The sequence below is a fragment of the Lagopus muta genome, chromosome 5 (genome assembly GCF_023343835.1).
Source record: "Lagopus muta isolate bLagMut1 chromosome 5, bLagMut1 primary, whole genome shotgun sequence".
NCBI classification, from domain to species: Eukaryota; Metazoa; Chordata; class Aves; order Galliformes; family Phasianidae; genus Lagopus; species Lagopus muta.
This window is the reverse complement of record NC_064437.1, coordinates 10,784,710-10,800,836: the sequence shown is the minus strand read 5'-3', so window position 1 is coordinate 10,800,836 and position 16,127 is coordinate 10,784,710. Positions and strand designations below refer to the sequence as shown.

The window sequence follows — 16,127 nt, the reverse complement described above, 5'->3', positions numbered from 1 at the left end:
TGGTTTAGACATGAATCTGTGTAACCCCTTTTCAGGTGTTCATAAGGTTTTGATGTCTGCATGTTGCTAATGGAAAGTACTGGCATATTTCGATATAATTTTGTGCTCAATTAACCTTGCTATTGACTTACAGATGTACAACAGAGTTGCATTTCTTTGCCCTTTTATTGTGGTTAAGTATTTACATGCAGTTACCAGTCTTCACGTCTGTAAAAACTTTTTTGTTCAGGTAATTTATTTTTAAGATGACCAAGCTCTTGTATAGCTTCAGATGCTTCTTGGGGTACTTTCATGTTTTAAACAGTAACATATCCTTCATGATTTAGCACTGCATCACATGGCTTTAAGCTGATTATTTCTATGCCCTTGATGTCCCCGTGTAGAGACATGACTGCAGTAGCCTTTGTTTCCTTGTGGAATTTCCTGGAGCAGCCTTCAGCACATGGTGTGACAGAATGTAAAACCATACCCATAGATCACCTTATAAATATTTATTCATATAAATTCTTTAAAGAAATTAAATTACGTGATCTATACAAAATAGGAGAGAGAGGCTTTTAGTGTCACTGACTGCAAATTGAAGTCATTTGTCTAGAAGGGTCAGGTGCCACTTTGTGGTAAGGAATTTGTCTGAGATCCAAGAGAGGGAAGATTGATAGTACAAAGAGATTGATGAAACGGGCACTGCAATATGCATATGGAGTTATGGGTTAATTAGGAGGATTTGAACAAGAAAGTTCCTCTGTGTGGAGAAGTGTCGTGTGCTGTTACCTGCAGCAGTGAGGTGTGCTGGCAGCCTGTTTGAACATTCAGAGTTGATTTCCTGAGATCTCTGTGTGGAGATGCGTGGCTGTGAATAGCAGTGAGGTGGCAGAGTAGCAGTAACGCATCTGCTGCAGGTGATGAGTGCTTCTTAGGAAACAGTATATGTTGTTTTTGCTTATAACTGTAGGTTTGTTGTTACAAATGTAAATTATAATGCCTGTTGTGATTCTGGTTTCAGAGGAAATGAAATGTCGAATATTTCTGGGTATCAGCTCCTTCAGGTGCCTGAGGAGACAAGGCCACTTGTGCCACTTGCTAAGTGCAAGCACGGTACTTAAGCAAAAATCTGAACGTTATATCTATGGAGCTTAGCAGATGGAAGCTGAGCAATCCACAAACGTTGTTTTCTTCTTGGTAGAAGAGATGTTTTGAAAGAACAGATGCTGCAAAATGCTCCTTATTGCCTTCAAGTTCACCAGCCACCTGGTGTGTTTACTGGAGAACAACAAGGCAAGCTTCTGTAAGCAAATTTGTGCAGAAATTGAAGCAGTACCATCTCTTGTAAGTTATTCATGTTGCTGGCAGAGGATTTTAAATTTGACTTAAAGGTGTTGGAACCAAAATACGCTTTGTGCCCCTGTGCCTCTTTCTGTTTAAGGACAGAATAGTGCAAATCTTTCAGCAAGGCGGAGTAAAATAACTCAGCACTCACTTCAGTATTTATTATTGTAAATCATCTCTGTCTGCATAGAAGATGTGTGAAGCACAGCTGCTGAGGGCAAGAGTTGACATAGGCATGACAGGCTGAATTATACCTTTAAATACCATAATTCTGATACTTTTGTCACGATATTCTTGACTAAAATTTTGCATTCATATGGATTCACCGTAGCCTTACAGAGACAGATCTTGGGGCATGCAGCAGCTCTCATCTTCCCCAATCCATTTCTCATAGTATGTGGAATATCTGAAACTTCTGTAAATATGAGAAGAGGAGGAAGGAGACAGACGAGTTTTATCTTGCCTTACTGTTAAGTGTGTGTTAGAAAAAAAGAAAAAACCAGACTGCAGTGTATTTCTTTTTACCAAAGATGAAAAAATTGTTGAAGGGACAGGTATTCGAATGGCAGAATATATTTCTCCATTAGGGAAAAGCAGTTAGACTCAATGAGGCCTCTGGGAAATGTGACTGACATTAAAAACAATCCTATTTTGTGTTATGATACTCCTTTAATAATGAATCTGAGCTTTTTATGTGTTTAGGTATGTTTATTTAAGTAACTGCGTACAGAAGGAGCTGTAGAAAACATTCAAGGTAATGGAAAAACAACACCTCTCGTATTTTCAATTCCTGAAATTGTTTTTCATGCTTGAAACATTATTCTCCTATATTAGTGTGAGACCAGATAGAAGTTCTGTCTGAACAAATGAGTTTGGACACGTCCCCCCAGACTGATACCATCAGTATCACCATCAGAGTGGTGTCTCAGGCACAGTTCTGGTGGCTTTCTGTGGTGCTTTGTCTCCTTGCCTGAGCATCAGTCTCTTCCCATCAACATCTACAAGAAGATGCTTCTTCATGAAGAAATCCAGCTTGTGTTTTTCTCTGCAGCCAGGATGTTATTTTTTTCAGTTGATGAAGCACAGTGCCTGTTTCATATGAAGACGTAACTACTAATTGTGTTTCTCTCTTTTTTTTTCTTTTTTTTTTTTTTCAGAAACCAAAACCAAAGGACTGGCATCCTCCTGGAGGATTTATTCTAGGACTGTGGGCACTGATTATCATGGTTTTCTTCAAGACATACGGAATCAAACACATGAAGCACATCTTCTGAATTTGAGCAAGCAAGACGATTGCGTTGATCGCTACTTTGGATTCACTGGTGTCATCTGAGTTCTCTTTATATATATTATGGTTATAGTGAAAAACAGAGTTGGCGTCTCACTTCTAAGTGTTCTTTCCTGCTCTGTTAAATACAACCCTTAGGTCAATCCTTACACCCTAGACAAGTTTGGATTTAGGATTCTGAGTTGGTACAAGTGAAACGAAAATATGATTACCTCACTGAATCTACTTAGAAGATATGCCAAAAAGAGTGAAACTATGAGAACACCATGACCACCAAGAGCATGTCATAGATGTCATCTTTTTACTCCACGTGATCTGGATTTGGACATTTTGGGGTTTTCACTGCACTGGATTTTTGCATAAAGCAAAACTGACTCTAGGATCAGGATGGAAAATGTTATAAGTGGTATTATTGTATTCAGTAATTTCTGAGCACTTGCAAGATGAGATTTATAATTTAGGTTTTGTAAATTCTGTTCAGGCGTATTGATTTGTTCTTTTGGACATGTAATGATGAATGCATGCTAACTGTGTTTTGGCTGGCTAATACACAGATACTAATGAAGAGAAGAGCAAATTTCTGCATGTATAAAAACAGTAAGTGCCAACTAGGTGATACTCTTGCAGAATGCTTTTGGAATCTCTTCTCTCCCCTAATCATAATAAAGCTGATGCATACGTGGTTTAAAGTTACTAGGTGTTATCTGTAAACACTTTATGTTGAGGCCAGTAGTGTTATCTTAGAATCAGGTGTTGAGCATTTTCCTATTGCACAGAACAAATCTGAGTGCTTACACATTTTTATTGTTTTTCACTTTCCTTCTCTTTCAGTCTGGCTGTGGCATCATAATCTCATGTAAGAGCTGGCAGACTTGTCAGAGACCTCTGTGTATGCAGTGACTGGAGAAGATACAGGGAGGGCAGCCACTGAGACTCTCAGCTGTTTCTTGGGTTGGATGCTAGACAACAATAAGCAACAGAAGTGTAGCTCATCTCGTGAATGTAAAAATCCTTTTTCTCCCTGTATCTTCTAGGTTTGGAGAGGATAATAGTACCAAATGAGCCATTTTCAGGAGGTCAATACTTGCTTGCTGCACCTTGAGCTCACAATAAAGTTGTGGTATCTAGAACTTTGTGGTATTTTTTGCTGAACAGCAGGAATTGCTTTCAGCACTTGCTGAGCTCCAAGAACGGCAAGTAAGCTGTATTGAAAACACCAATGTCCTCATAATTTTATAAACTGTTCTTCTGTGGAAAATATTGGTGATTTCTTCCCAGTTTGCCACTGAGAAGATTTTATATCACTGAAGCAGCTTAATCAGAAAGGTGAAAGCTTTGTTCGCTTCTTCAGAGAAGGTGGAGGTGAGAAGCTGTGTGAAGCATGAGGAATGGATGTCTTTGTGATGTTCTGGTTTGGTAGTTTATTTGTTTTTTGGGGTAGGATCTTTCACAATCAGTAGGTTCATATGCAAAACATGATGCCAGGGTTATTTCTCTTAAAATGCAAGAAGCTATACGTTCTCATACAACAACCTACTGAGATCTGTTGTAGGCTGCTGCAGAAATACAGAGACATAGAAATGTGTAGATACTGTAGAAAAATGAATCCTGCAGAATTTGTTCTTAGAGGATTTGCTTGCATTCCATTTTTTAATCCAGCCTTTGATCCTCTTTTTCTATTGTAATGAATATTTTTAATCAAATATTTATTTTATGGGCTGGCTTTGTCACATATTAAAAATGGCTGAAGTGAAATTGATAGAGCTTTCTGCCTTGCTTCAGTTTGAATTAGAGTTACTGGGAGCCCTCAGCACTTACTGAATTTTTTTTCTACCATCTTTTGCAGGAAATGTTGGGTAGGAATGTCAGCAAGAAACAGAAGATACCAAAGTTTCTGTCTTTTTAAAACTTATCTGCTTAGGGAAAAGGAGGCAATTAGGTAGGTTATTAAAATGCAATTTAGAAATAGAAGCACTTGGTAAATGTGCCCGTGAAGGTGATTAAACTGAAGTGAGAACAACAATTATACTAAAATGCGACAAACTACACCGTGGGCTTTTCTAATGTTTTTATAAGCACAAAGTAAGGGGTTGGAATACATGTTTCTCAGAGTCACCATAAAGTTGCCTGTACTACATTATTCTACGCATTATTTTTTATACAATGTTTTATTCTTTGTTTAGCCTGAGAACAACTCTAGAAATATCTTCTTGCTGTCTGTAAATGTGTTTGTGCAATTACATATTTATTTCTTTTAAGTTGGTATCTTTTCCGCTGACAGCCCTTCAAACTCACTTGGGATCTGGACTCCAGGAACAAATGAGGACATTCTTATACACCATTCGTGTTTTACAGGCCAGAAAATATGCTTGTGCAGTGCAGATGCTTTCTGCGTTGTGCACAGATGATCTCTGTAATGGAATTGAGAAAATAGGCAAGTTGACAGCTCCTTTATGTTTCCTTGCATGGAAACTTACAGAGCAGAATTAATTTTGATATTTTGAGAGTCTGTATAGGTAGGTCTGTGAGCCAACCACACTCACGCTTGCAATATTTGGTATGTGTATGCCTGCACCTTTTGCTGTGTAACTGGACTGATCTGTCTGCAGTGGGTTTTGTAGATGTTGTTTACAACACCGGTGGCTGATAAAAATAATTGTTTCATTTCAGTATTTCAGTTCTCTCAGAATCATGTATTGAAACAGTATTCAACTGAAGAATGGTAAGTTAACTGCTCTTATACTCCTATATGCGTTCTCCTATGCCTCTGCACTTCCTTTCATTTTTAAATTGTCTTTAAAGTATTGCATGCATTTAGAGCAGTTTCTTATGACCATGTCCAAACATTTACATAAATGCAGAATTTAAACCATGCTTCTGTAATAGACTGAGAAGTGAGATTCCTCTCAAATCAGTGAAGGAAGTCTGAGAAGTGACGACACAGCATTTAAATTAATTGTCTCAACCAGCCAAATATTTTTTATTTTTTATCTGAATATCACCAAGAAATGCTGTCATCCTATCATAAGCAAAGGTAACAGAGTCATCAGAAGTATTTTTACAATAGTATAGCATAGAGTATATGGAGTATAACTGTTCTAGATAGTGACCTGTTCCTCCACCTTCACTAAAAAATGGTCTCCATTATTGATTATAGCAAAGCAAATGAGTGCAAATTGAATCCATTTCTCTCTGTTCAGCAGTCAGGGATTTCCATTCTCTGGTACCACATCCTGGAAACATGAACATGAATCTCGTGGCCTAATGCCCTGCAGATGGGCACTGGTATGTGCTAAAGCAGAGCTGAGTTGTACGTAGCACTAACCCAGTGGTGTGTGAAAAAGCAGGGACCAGACTCAACTATGAATTTATCATGAGTGGAGAGGATCTGCATGGTGATGGGGCAGGAAGGTGTTGTGTATAGGACAATTTGGGGACAAAGCTTGCGAGCATCAGAAAACTCAGTCTACCTGTGTATAGGTCTTCCAACTCTGTCAGAGAGCTCTTTGTGACCTGGGAGAATGATGCTTTCTGGATGAGTTCACCTCTGAACTGAAGACAAGCATAAAGTATCTCACCCAAGAGGCTAACAGAACCATAGAGTTATGAACTACAGAAAATAGTGTGCATAATGAAAGTGTCTCATCAACCGTAACTTCAGCACTTCTTTACAGTAATGAGCATAATGGAGTTTTTGTATTTTTGGGGTGTTGAAAAGCAATTTTTTATTTAAAAAAATAAAAAGGAGAAATGTTTCTGTTGGAAGATATCTTCTGCTCTGTGTGCTCCACTGTTCTCTCTGCTTTATCTCTTTCCATCAACTTCCAAAAATAACATGCTGTAGGGAAACATGTCTTGAAAGTATTGAGGTTTTATGATGAAAACTTGAATATGCTGTGTAATGTGCTCTGAAATCAGCATTTCATAGCACTGATTTCACTTGCAAGTTATTTTAAATAAGTCACTTTTTTCTCCTTAATGAGGATTTCTGCCTTGTTTGATGATTAAATTGATAGCGTTTAAGGTTTCAGTTCAAAGTTTATAAACACATACAGCTCTTAATGTTTAGTTCTGCTGTGTTTCCCTATCCGTGCAAATTTTAGATTTTTGTTTGTGTTGCTTATTTTGTATATACAGACAGCTCTTGAAGCCTTGTCAGTACAGGCATGTCATTTTTGCTGCTCTGGCCAACAGGCTTACTAGAGGCGTGGATTGTATCAACACAAGTTATTTTGGTAGCATTGTTTGCAGGACTCCCTTCAGCAAAATAAGCACTACCAGAAACAGGCTGTCTCTGCAGAGGAAGAGCAATACTGGCAAAGCTCTAGCATAGATGCTCTTTCTTTCAGTAAGATTTTTTTCACACTGCTCACTGATTCATTTCTTTGGTGACACAGCTGCTGGGATGTATTTTGTTGGGGAGGTTTGTGGCATGTCACGCTTGTTCCTATGTCAAAGTCAACTAATTTGAACTAGGAAATGTATTTCTTTCCTTCCCTGCAAAATGACATGCTGGAATAACGCTGTCACACATTACACATTTATTTGTTCCACTGGTGGGCATTTAAAGTTTTGACCCTGTGCTTTCTTCACCTTTGGTTCTAATATAACAATAGTTACTTCCTTTGTCAAATGCTTTGATATTTACCAATGAAGAACACCACTAAGTATTAGCTATTGCTGTTTGCTTTTTGTTAGTTGCTTACTGTTTTTGTGCTGGTTTGTGTGTCCAGGTTAGGTGTGTAGCTCAAAATACGGTGGCTCAAGTTGTGATGATTTTAGGTTCCTGTGGTCTTTATAATGCAAGAGGAGCAAAGAGCAGAACCGTCAGTGTATTGTGACAGTGCACAGCAGCATTTTGTACAGCTCTTCTGCATAGCCTCCTTCACACTTGCCCCCATTTTCTGCACTTGCTTTTATCGCTTATTTCTGTGTAGCTGCTGCTTGTGTGCAACAGGATTTGCAACTAAGTGACCAGGGGAAGCCTTTTAGTGTATGGTATACTCCTTGTCTAAAAGTGTATAGCTGTATTTAAAGGGAAAAAAAAAGCAGTGGGAAATGTTCCAGTTGTGTCCTACACAGATAAACAACACACTGAATACTGGTAACATCTTCTGGTTTTGGCATTGTGTGCAGCTTGATTAGGGCAGAGATGGAATGAGGGGAACACATCCTCACCAAAAGCTAACCATCCTAACCAAAGCTCTTCCCTTAGACTCGCGTGGCGATTTGGATCATGTTGTGTGTTTGGATTATAACTAAAAGGCTCTAGCTTGATCTGATGGCCAAAGCGAAGTCAACGAATTATTAACACCTTATATCCTGCTAAATATGCATTATTCCTTTTATCTTCTCTATGCTTTAGGAAGTACTTTGTGTCCTAAAAGCCACTGATGTTATCTTAATGGTTGTCTGTCTTGGTTGCTTAAAGAAGCTGACAGACTTAAATATCACTGTGCATCTCCTCAAGGAGATAAATCTGCTCTGAGAAATGAGAAATGATTAAGATAGCTTTCCTTGACTGTTAAGTAGGGTCCAGTCTTGCTCTCCATCTGAGCTAGATGCTTTGACATTGCTTTCAGTAAAATGAAAATGCAGTTACTGTTGGATGTTATGGCTGCCTGGCATGTGCCACTGCTCTGCGTCAGCACAGTGTGAGCATGGCAAGACTGTGACTGGGCTTCAGCACGAGTTAATGTTCGTCCTGTACAGAAATGTCTGTTGTTTTTTAATTTAGAGTCTAGCCCCTACATACTGTGTCTAGGTGTGACCTACGATAGATGTCAAGGGAGCAGTTCAGAAAAGCAGCACAATATATTGTGACATTTTCCCGTAGAATTCTGCTTGTAACCTTGTCCTGACAGGAAATCTGAGGATGTTTCTCTTAACTTTTGTTTCCTGTGTTCAGATGGGCTCCTTGAGTGAAGATCTCTGTTGTGCTGTAGTACCACAGTTGTTGTCAGCAACTGCGAGACTGCGAGACCCCCCCACGGGATGTGACGCGATAGGCCCTCTCCCTGCTCCATGATTGATGTGTGGCACGTACCCTTAGGGGCGTAGACGAAACACATAGGTTATATAAGCTAGAGTTCACGTGTAATAAAGGCCATTTTGCTGTTCATCATATTGGTGTGTGCGTGCAGTCATTTGGTCCTGGCCTGCTTTTAGGTCAGTACCGTAGGAGGCAATGCAACACACAGTTTCTTTGCAAGCCTTTGAAGTGCAGCCTTGCAAAACCAGTTGTGGAGCTCCAGGTGGACTCATCACCTGGTTCTTGTCTTGCTTCAGAAAACTTGACACTCTTTGATATGATTAAGGCTCTGAATGGAAGGTTGTCTTTTGATTTTGTAGCATGATCCTGTTAGCTGGGCATCTGGCAACTCTTGTGCCAAAATAACAGAAACCAATGGTAATTTTTTCCCCATTCTTAGTTTCTTCAGCAATTGATCTCAATTCCAGCTGTCCATGGTATGGCATAACAGCTATGGTTCTTCAGGGCAAAAAACAGCTGCTCAGATTAAACCCAGCATAAAAAGCTGTGGTATGCTGAAAGTTCGGAGACAAAGTAACACACCTCTTAAAACTGCTCTAGTGTGTAAACACTGTTTTACAATAGTTTTTAATATGTAAAATGATGCATAATGAAGATCATGAATCAGTCAAATTATAGTGATGAGTGTAAGATGACAGCATAAACTGGAGAACGGCAACAGCTTCTGGTTGCACTACTTATCCTTGGCCTGGCAATATTTTTTTAATCATAAATCTGTTTATCACTAGGCCATAAAACCTTGCTTAAAGCTGAAAAGTAGCAGGATATGCTATAGTTCAATGTATTGCTTTTTATAAATTACTCATGTATTTTTATGCAATTGAAATCGCAGCATTTTAAAAAGTTTACCAATTTGTTTGCCATCCTGTAACATCTTACATATTTCGGACTGGATTTATGTTCCCTCTAAGTCTTTGTGATCTTTTTTTTTTAAATTGCTGCCTTCTTGACTTCATCAAATTCCTTTTACAGAAGTTAAGCTTTATACATGTGGGTGTGACTTAGAAAATACACCTCCATACTTTCTGTAATCTGGTGAATGCTGAACCGTCACAGGAAGCTGAAGAGACTGAGTTTGGGGTTTTTTGTTCTTTAAAAAGACTGGAAATGGACTGATAATAACTATTTACAGAAACTGAAGAAGGAATATTTACAACTATTAGTTTTACTCTGTTGAAAGTCAGACGATCTAATATCGGTTTATCCTACTTTTCTTCTTCAGATCCTTAATAGTTCACCTGATCTGTTCTGTGCTGACCAGTCTTTCCGGCAGGAGGCGTGCACATGGAGCACAGCACAATCTTGCAAGTCCTGCTGAACACTGTAAGTAGATCACCGTGATCTATTTTAAAACAATCTATTTTTACCAGAAACATCACAATCTGAACATTTAGAATGTAGGTCCTGCAGCTCTCAGTTAATGGGAAAACTGAAAGCTTACTATATGAAAAGATCTTTTTATTGTATCACTAATAAAATAACAGAAGGGTTGTGGCATCACAGTACCTACTGTGATCTGCACCATCTCTTGCAGTCACATTAGAAATGATCTGTAAATCAATTTGACAGAGTTCATCAATTCAGGTAATACATGTTGGATACATGCCCCAGTACACATGCTGAAAGGGATGTGCAAATTACTATCAGTTCAAAACCCATTCTGTTCTTCGTAGAATTCTGTGAAACGAAGTGGAAGGGATAAAATATAATCACTGAATGAGGGACAGTTAGAGATCAGCTGGCAAGAGATGGGTCACAAGTAATTGGCAGAAGCAGAGATTTGTATTAATTTTGTGTGGTGAAGGATGTATACCAGGAAAAGCACTAAAATAAAAGTTCCAAGGCAAAATAGGTTGTACTTTATTTCTTACCTTGTGATAGTGGGGAGTGCTGCAGCAAGGAAGGGAGCTGTTGGAGAGGGTCCAGAAAAGAGCCACAAAGATGGTCAGAGGTCTGGAGCACCTCCCCTACAAAGACAGACTGAGGGAGCTGGGCTTGTTCAGCCTGGAGAAGAGAAGGCTACAGGGTGACCTCATTGCAGCCTTTTACTACCTAAAGGGAGCCTACAAACAGGAGTGGAGTCAACTCTTTGAAAGGGTAGATAATGGCAGGACAAGGGGAACGGTTTTAAGTTGAGGGAGGGAAGATTTAGGTTGGGTATCGGGGGAAGCTCTTTAACAGAGAGAGTGGTGAGGTGCTGGAACAGCTGCCCAGAGAGGCTGTGGATGCCCCATCCCTGGAGGTGTTCAAGGCCAGTTTGGATGGGGCCCTGGGGCAGCCTGGTCTAATGTTAAATAGGGAGGTTGGTGGCCCTGCATGTGGCAGGGGGTTGGAGGTTCGTGATCCTTGAGGTCCCTTCCAACCCAAGCCTTTCTATGAAGGAGCGTGGTTCTCTTACACAGCATTACAGGGGTAACACTGTTCTACCTCTGACAAGGTGCTTTACTGCAATTCGTCCCTAGAGAACTAGGGCATCTGCTGGGCAGCTGCAGCTGTTGCTGTGACACTTTGTGAAGACGAAGTCATAACATGTCATAACTGAGTTTAAATGATACTGAGTTTGGTTCCAATTCCGTGTACTGTCTCTGAGTTTGAGCTCATTGGCTTTAGAGGCTTCAGTACCTTTGTTCTGGCTTTACTATTTGGCCAATGAGAGACACCTTTGTCAGTGTGTTTCATGCAATAATTTCTTCAAAATAATCAACAGGAGCAGTTATAGATTTTGTATTTGTGAGGCAAAAGGAGAAATAATGGCATAAATGAAATTTTCTTTATTCACAAGCCAAGTGTAACCCAGTAAGACACAGTGTGAGCTTCCACATGCAGAACTAGCATTGTCCACTCCTTGTGTTTGCCAGGCTTGCGTACGTCACACAGATACTGCAGGTGTAACTTCGCTGCTCTCAGGGAGACAATTTCATGGAAATCTTTCTGCGTCCCAGCTTCGGTGCAGTCCAGGATCTCTGAGGTCAGTGGTGGTCTTGGAACAGTGGAAGGCATGGATTACACAGGTGTGGCACTACCATCTTTTTGGCTGGTCCTGCAGTACACTGTAGCACAGCTTCCTGGTTTTAGAAATTTGGTTGTGTTGTTGAAAGCCGTTGTTACAAATTGTCCTTGCTTGTTCTGCAGATTGTTGCCTCAGGAAGGCTGCTCCTTCAGCCTCTGCAGGACCACAACAAGCAAAACCAAACACAACCCCTCAGCTGTAGTTGGACTCTTCTGCACTGAGGACATGGTGCTGTAAACTGATTTCTTTGGGATGAACTCTGCCTTCCTTCCCCCCACCTCTAGATTAAAATAGAGCAGTTTGATAGCACAGCAGCAAATTCACATTAATATCAAACAGAATTTCCACTACCGTTTTCATATTAACATGAGATGCCAGAATGTAAAGTTAGCTAGATCTGCACATGGGACCATTCTTGCTGTTAAAGGCTTTAGGCTGGAATGGAGCCCAAAATTTTTAAAAGAAATGAAACATTTCCAGATCAAATATTAATTACATGCTATATAGAATCATATTTTTCAAACAAATTTTATAAATAAAAAGCTAGGCCTTTCAAACCATCAGCAATATTAATTTTGGATTTGAAAGATTATGAAAGATCAACACCCACAGAACTGTGAACTAGAAAAATACTGGCCTAGGTTGCATAAAAACCTCCATTAAATAAATACTGTCAGTTTTCACTATGAAAATTCAGTGGTGTTGTACTTTAAAAAACCATAATGAATTACCCATCCCGTTAATGATACCGAGTTGCTTTTCACAAATCACACACACGTACAGGAAGTCAGATAATGGCCCAAAAGGCGACGTACTGGATTAACACACAGTTCAAAAGAAAGTACCCTGGATGCACTCCTTCATCGGAACTTCCTGACTTGCTGCAGTTATCAGCTGCAAATCCTGTTACCCTTTTGCTGTCAGTTGCCTTGCTGTCCCAGAAGGTCCAACACCCTGATGGCTGATACAGTCGGTGATTGTGGTTGCAGTCTTATGCATTCATCCCTCAGACCGCTGCTTTAATCTCGGGGTGATTTACAGTAAGTGGTTCTGGTTTCCAGTCTGGCTGGAAGAAGTGAATATTGAATGTCCTCGCCCAGTTCTCAAACACTCGTTTCTCTGTGATGAAACGATGATGGCTGCCCTTTCGTCCCCGCTCGTGAGAAATGTACATTGTGCATTCATCGGGTCCCAAAGGTTCATAATAATGATAAGGTACTGAAAGATGATTAGGATCCCTGTGGGAGAAAAAAAAAATAGATGGAAGCCCCAGATGTTCTATTTTACTGATTGAAAAGATGCTATCTTTAATAAGCTGATGGGCTCAAATCTACTTTTACTCCCAGTTAAACTGCATTTTCAGGTATCTGCATTTTTCCTGAATATTTAACACATCAGAATGTGGCAAAGGTTTTTTCTTTGCTCCTTCCTTTAATCTCCTCCTCTCGGTTAAATAAAGGACAGCAGTAGCTCAGAAATAAGGGAGAGCGCTGCAGGGCTGTGCTACTACTCTGAAATTTGAAGCAAACTGCTTAAGAGATTTATATCTAGATAGTGATTTGTACAAAGCTTTGCAGAGGTATTTACTGGAATAGGGAAAGAAAGGGAAAAGAAAGATGGAGGGGCAGTGGTTATCTGTGTCACAGCAGCTCAGCTGAACACTCGCAGCTTGGTGCACACGGGTGTGAGTGCACAACTTCAGTGAGCACATCTGCACGCCAGGTGAGCGATACAGCCCGCTGGTCCTGGCTTTATATCTAAGATCCAATGCCTGAGCGAGTTGTTTGCCATTGTAAAATGGCAACTTGCACGTGTGTATGTGAGCTGAAAATTCAGGCCATTCACACTGACCTCGTGAGCCCATCAGCATTAACCAGCAGTTATGGTGTCACATAGGATGCGCCAAAGACTCATGAAATATTTAGGATAAAGATCATTTTAACAGTTTTAACATCAGTGCTTTGATGTTGCATTCTGTAAGAGACACGTGTATTGTGTTTATAATGTAATAAACCACAGTGGTTCACTCTCCTTTTATTCTCTACATTAAACTATACCCATTATGTTCTTTTGCTTTGAGCACAGACTGACAGGAGCTCATACAGCTGTCTCTGTCCTGAATTCAAGGAGAGATAACTGTCCTAGACAGCATAACCCAACTGTACAGTGCTCAACAGTTAATACCAACAAAGTATTTTGTAGTGGCAGAAAAAGTAGCAGAAAGTTGATTGATTGAAATACTGCCATTTAGTAAAGCCTTAGTGCTCTATATGAAAACCTGAGTCGAGTAAGGATTGCACGACAGAGCAAGAAATCTCACACAGAGTCAGGGCTGTCAGCTCTAATATTGAGTTGATTATTTTCATTTTGAAGAGCTAATATTTAAGCTCAAATTCAATTGAACGCATCCACAATCTGTCACTATTCTGTCTTGGTCATTATTTTTACTGTGTAATTCTGTCACCTATGCAATTCTCTAATTCTTCTTATTTTACCATTATCCATATTGTATGCGCAGAGGTAACGTATGATATTACTGCTGCTTTCCATTTGTACTGTAAATTAACATTTTAATTCAATCAGTCTAGCTTCCCAGTAACACAACAGGGCGATCAATCTTACCACAGTAGAATAACAATAATATTGTGTTTCCAGAACAAGATGGATTCTAACTGTACTGTACGTATTCTCACTGGAATACATAAGAGAGCAAAAAGAAATCTTTTAATTTCCCACCTACAGACGGTGTGTTTTTAATGTAAAAAAATACCCTTTTCTGTACATTCTTTCTAGGTACAATTATTAGATCTCGATCTTCAATTTCGTTTTCATATAAGTTTCTCTTAAGACATTGGACTTCTTGTTACAATCTCTAAAATGAATCATTTGTATGATTACTGTAAATGTAATAGGAAACGCTTATGTTTTCTTACAACTACTAAACACACAGACACCTGCCTTTCATTTAGGCTTCTTTTCTTCACTCTAGATGGGTTTTACTTGTGTTCTCCAGGGTAAACCTATATTGCGTGATGGAAATTTACTGCTTTAAAATTATAATTAGTGAAGTTGAAATCTTATCTCCAGCAGTCTTTGAATAAATGCAGTCACAGAGGAACTAAGTTAACTGCTCAGGCCCAGTACTGCACCATGAGCCAGTCAGGCTGCTGTGCTGATAGCGCAGTTGGCTAGCATCCTCCTGCCTTGTTTTCTTCTGACATTCTGAGGCTTAAAGGTCCAAATGCATTTTAGGTTTAGGAACACCGAAAGGCTGTTCAATACCTACCACTTTTTGTCTGAAGTCTTTTTCCTTTTGAGGCAGTTCTGGATTCCCCCAGATATCATGCTATTAAGGCTTGGATTGGAATTCTGGCCTGAGCAACTACAGCATAACTGAAATTAACTGTACTGTGTTATCTTCTAACTCTGCAATTAGCTTGTGTCACCAGCAAATGAAATGCATGAGTAATTTCTATGCGGAAATTGCTTGCCACCTCATTTATTAACATTAAAACAGATGCTGTTTTATCACTGACTGATACTGGACATTAATCAGTATTTTGTCAGGCTTCGCATGCATATTAATATCACAGCTGGGAGGAATCGAGAGAAGATCCTTTGTAAAATATACTCTACTTCCTGCCTAATCGCCTGCCAGCGCAGCAGCAGCGTAAGTGCTTGTACCCAATGTCAGTCATCCACTGTTTGCCACTTCAGTGCACATTTTCCCACAGATGGTATCCACCCACAGCAAAAGCTGAAAATACAGCAAGCAGTGTTTGTCTCAAAAGAAACGAGACAGAAAAACATGGCCATCCCATCCCGTGTTCTGGTCAACCTCTCCCTTTACAAACAGGGCTGTTAGAAAGCAACCCGCTGAAACCACAGGTGCTTGACTTGCTTTGTCAAACAATTCGTTCTTTGAAGGGTGAACAAAACGCAATTAACATGTTGAGTGATGGGCAACATGCTGCACCAGCAGTCCTTAAGTTTTTTGGATAATTCTTTTGTCTTCTATTCCCAGGAGCTCATTTCCTTGGCATGCATTCCAGCCCGGTTTTCCAAACCATCTAAGCATTTTGTTACTAAGTTAGTAAGGTGATGAAGTGAGATTTGGGTATAAGGAACTAAAGGGCATCGCTATCTCCCATGCAGTTTATATTATCATCTACATGCATCAAGTCCTCCATACTCCCCAGCAAATGTAAGTAGCAACAACTGCTTCTGTGCAGTTGAATTAAAGCAATTGAAAGTGGAGAGAGGAGGTTAAAAAAAAAAAAAACACACACTAGATTTAAAAGCGGTGCCCAAAGGAATAAATTAAAGGATTTCAAATGCCAATTTTCAGGCAAATTATCACAGATGGGAAATGGCCTGGCAGTCAAATGAGGATTCTTCATAGGAAAATGATCTGACTCCATAATTGGAGCAAAAATTATTCATATCAGTTA

At 39.7% G+C, this 16,127-nt stretch overlaps 2 protein-coding genes across 9 annotated transcripts in view; one reads left to right on the top strand and one right to left on the bottom strand.

Moving 5' to 3' along the window:
• PIGK (phosphatidylinositol glycan anchor biosynthesis class K) overlaps window positions 1-8,738 on the top strand; it is a 71,601-nt gene extending 62,863 nt beyond the window's left edge. For 2 of the 7 annotated variants that reach the window (XM_048945060.1, XM_048945058.1), the window contains one exon: window positions 2,484-8,738. In XM_048945060.1, the coding sequence (XP_048801017.1) occupies window positions 2,484-2,600 (117 nt within the window). In that variant the 3' untranslated portion in view covers window positions 2,601-8,738. The remainder of the gene's footprint in view (window positions 1-2,483) is intronic. The other 5 variants (XR_007377056.1, XR_007377055.1, XR_007377054.1 and 2 more) reach the window with 5 other exon arrangements.
• Window positions 8,739-10,019: 1,281 nt separating this feature from the next.
• ST6GALNAC5 (ST6 N-acetylgalactosaminide alpha-2,6-sialyltransferase 5) overlaps window positions 10,020-16,127 on the bottom strand; it is a 67,039-nt gene continuing 60,931 nt past the window's right edge. For both annotated transcript variants that reach the window (XM_048945061.1, XM_048945062.1), the window contains exon 5: window positions 10,020-12,914. In XM_048945061.1, coding sequence (XP_048801018.1) covers window positions 12,683-12,914 — 232 coding nt within the window. In that variant the 3' untranslated portion in view covers window positions 10,020-12,682. The remainder of the gene's footprint in view (window positions 12,915-16,127) is intronic.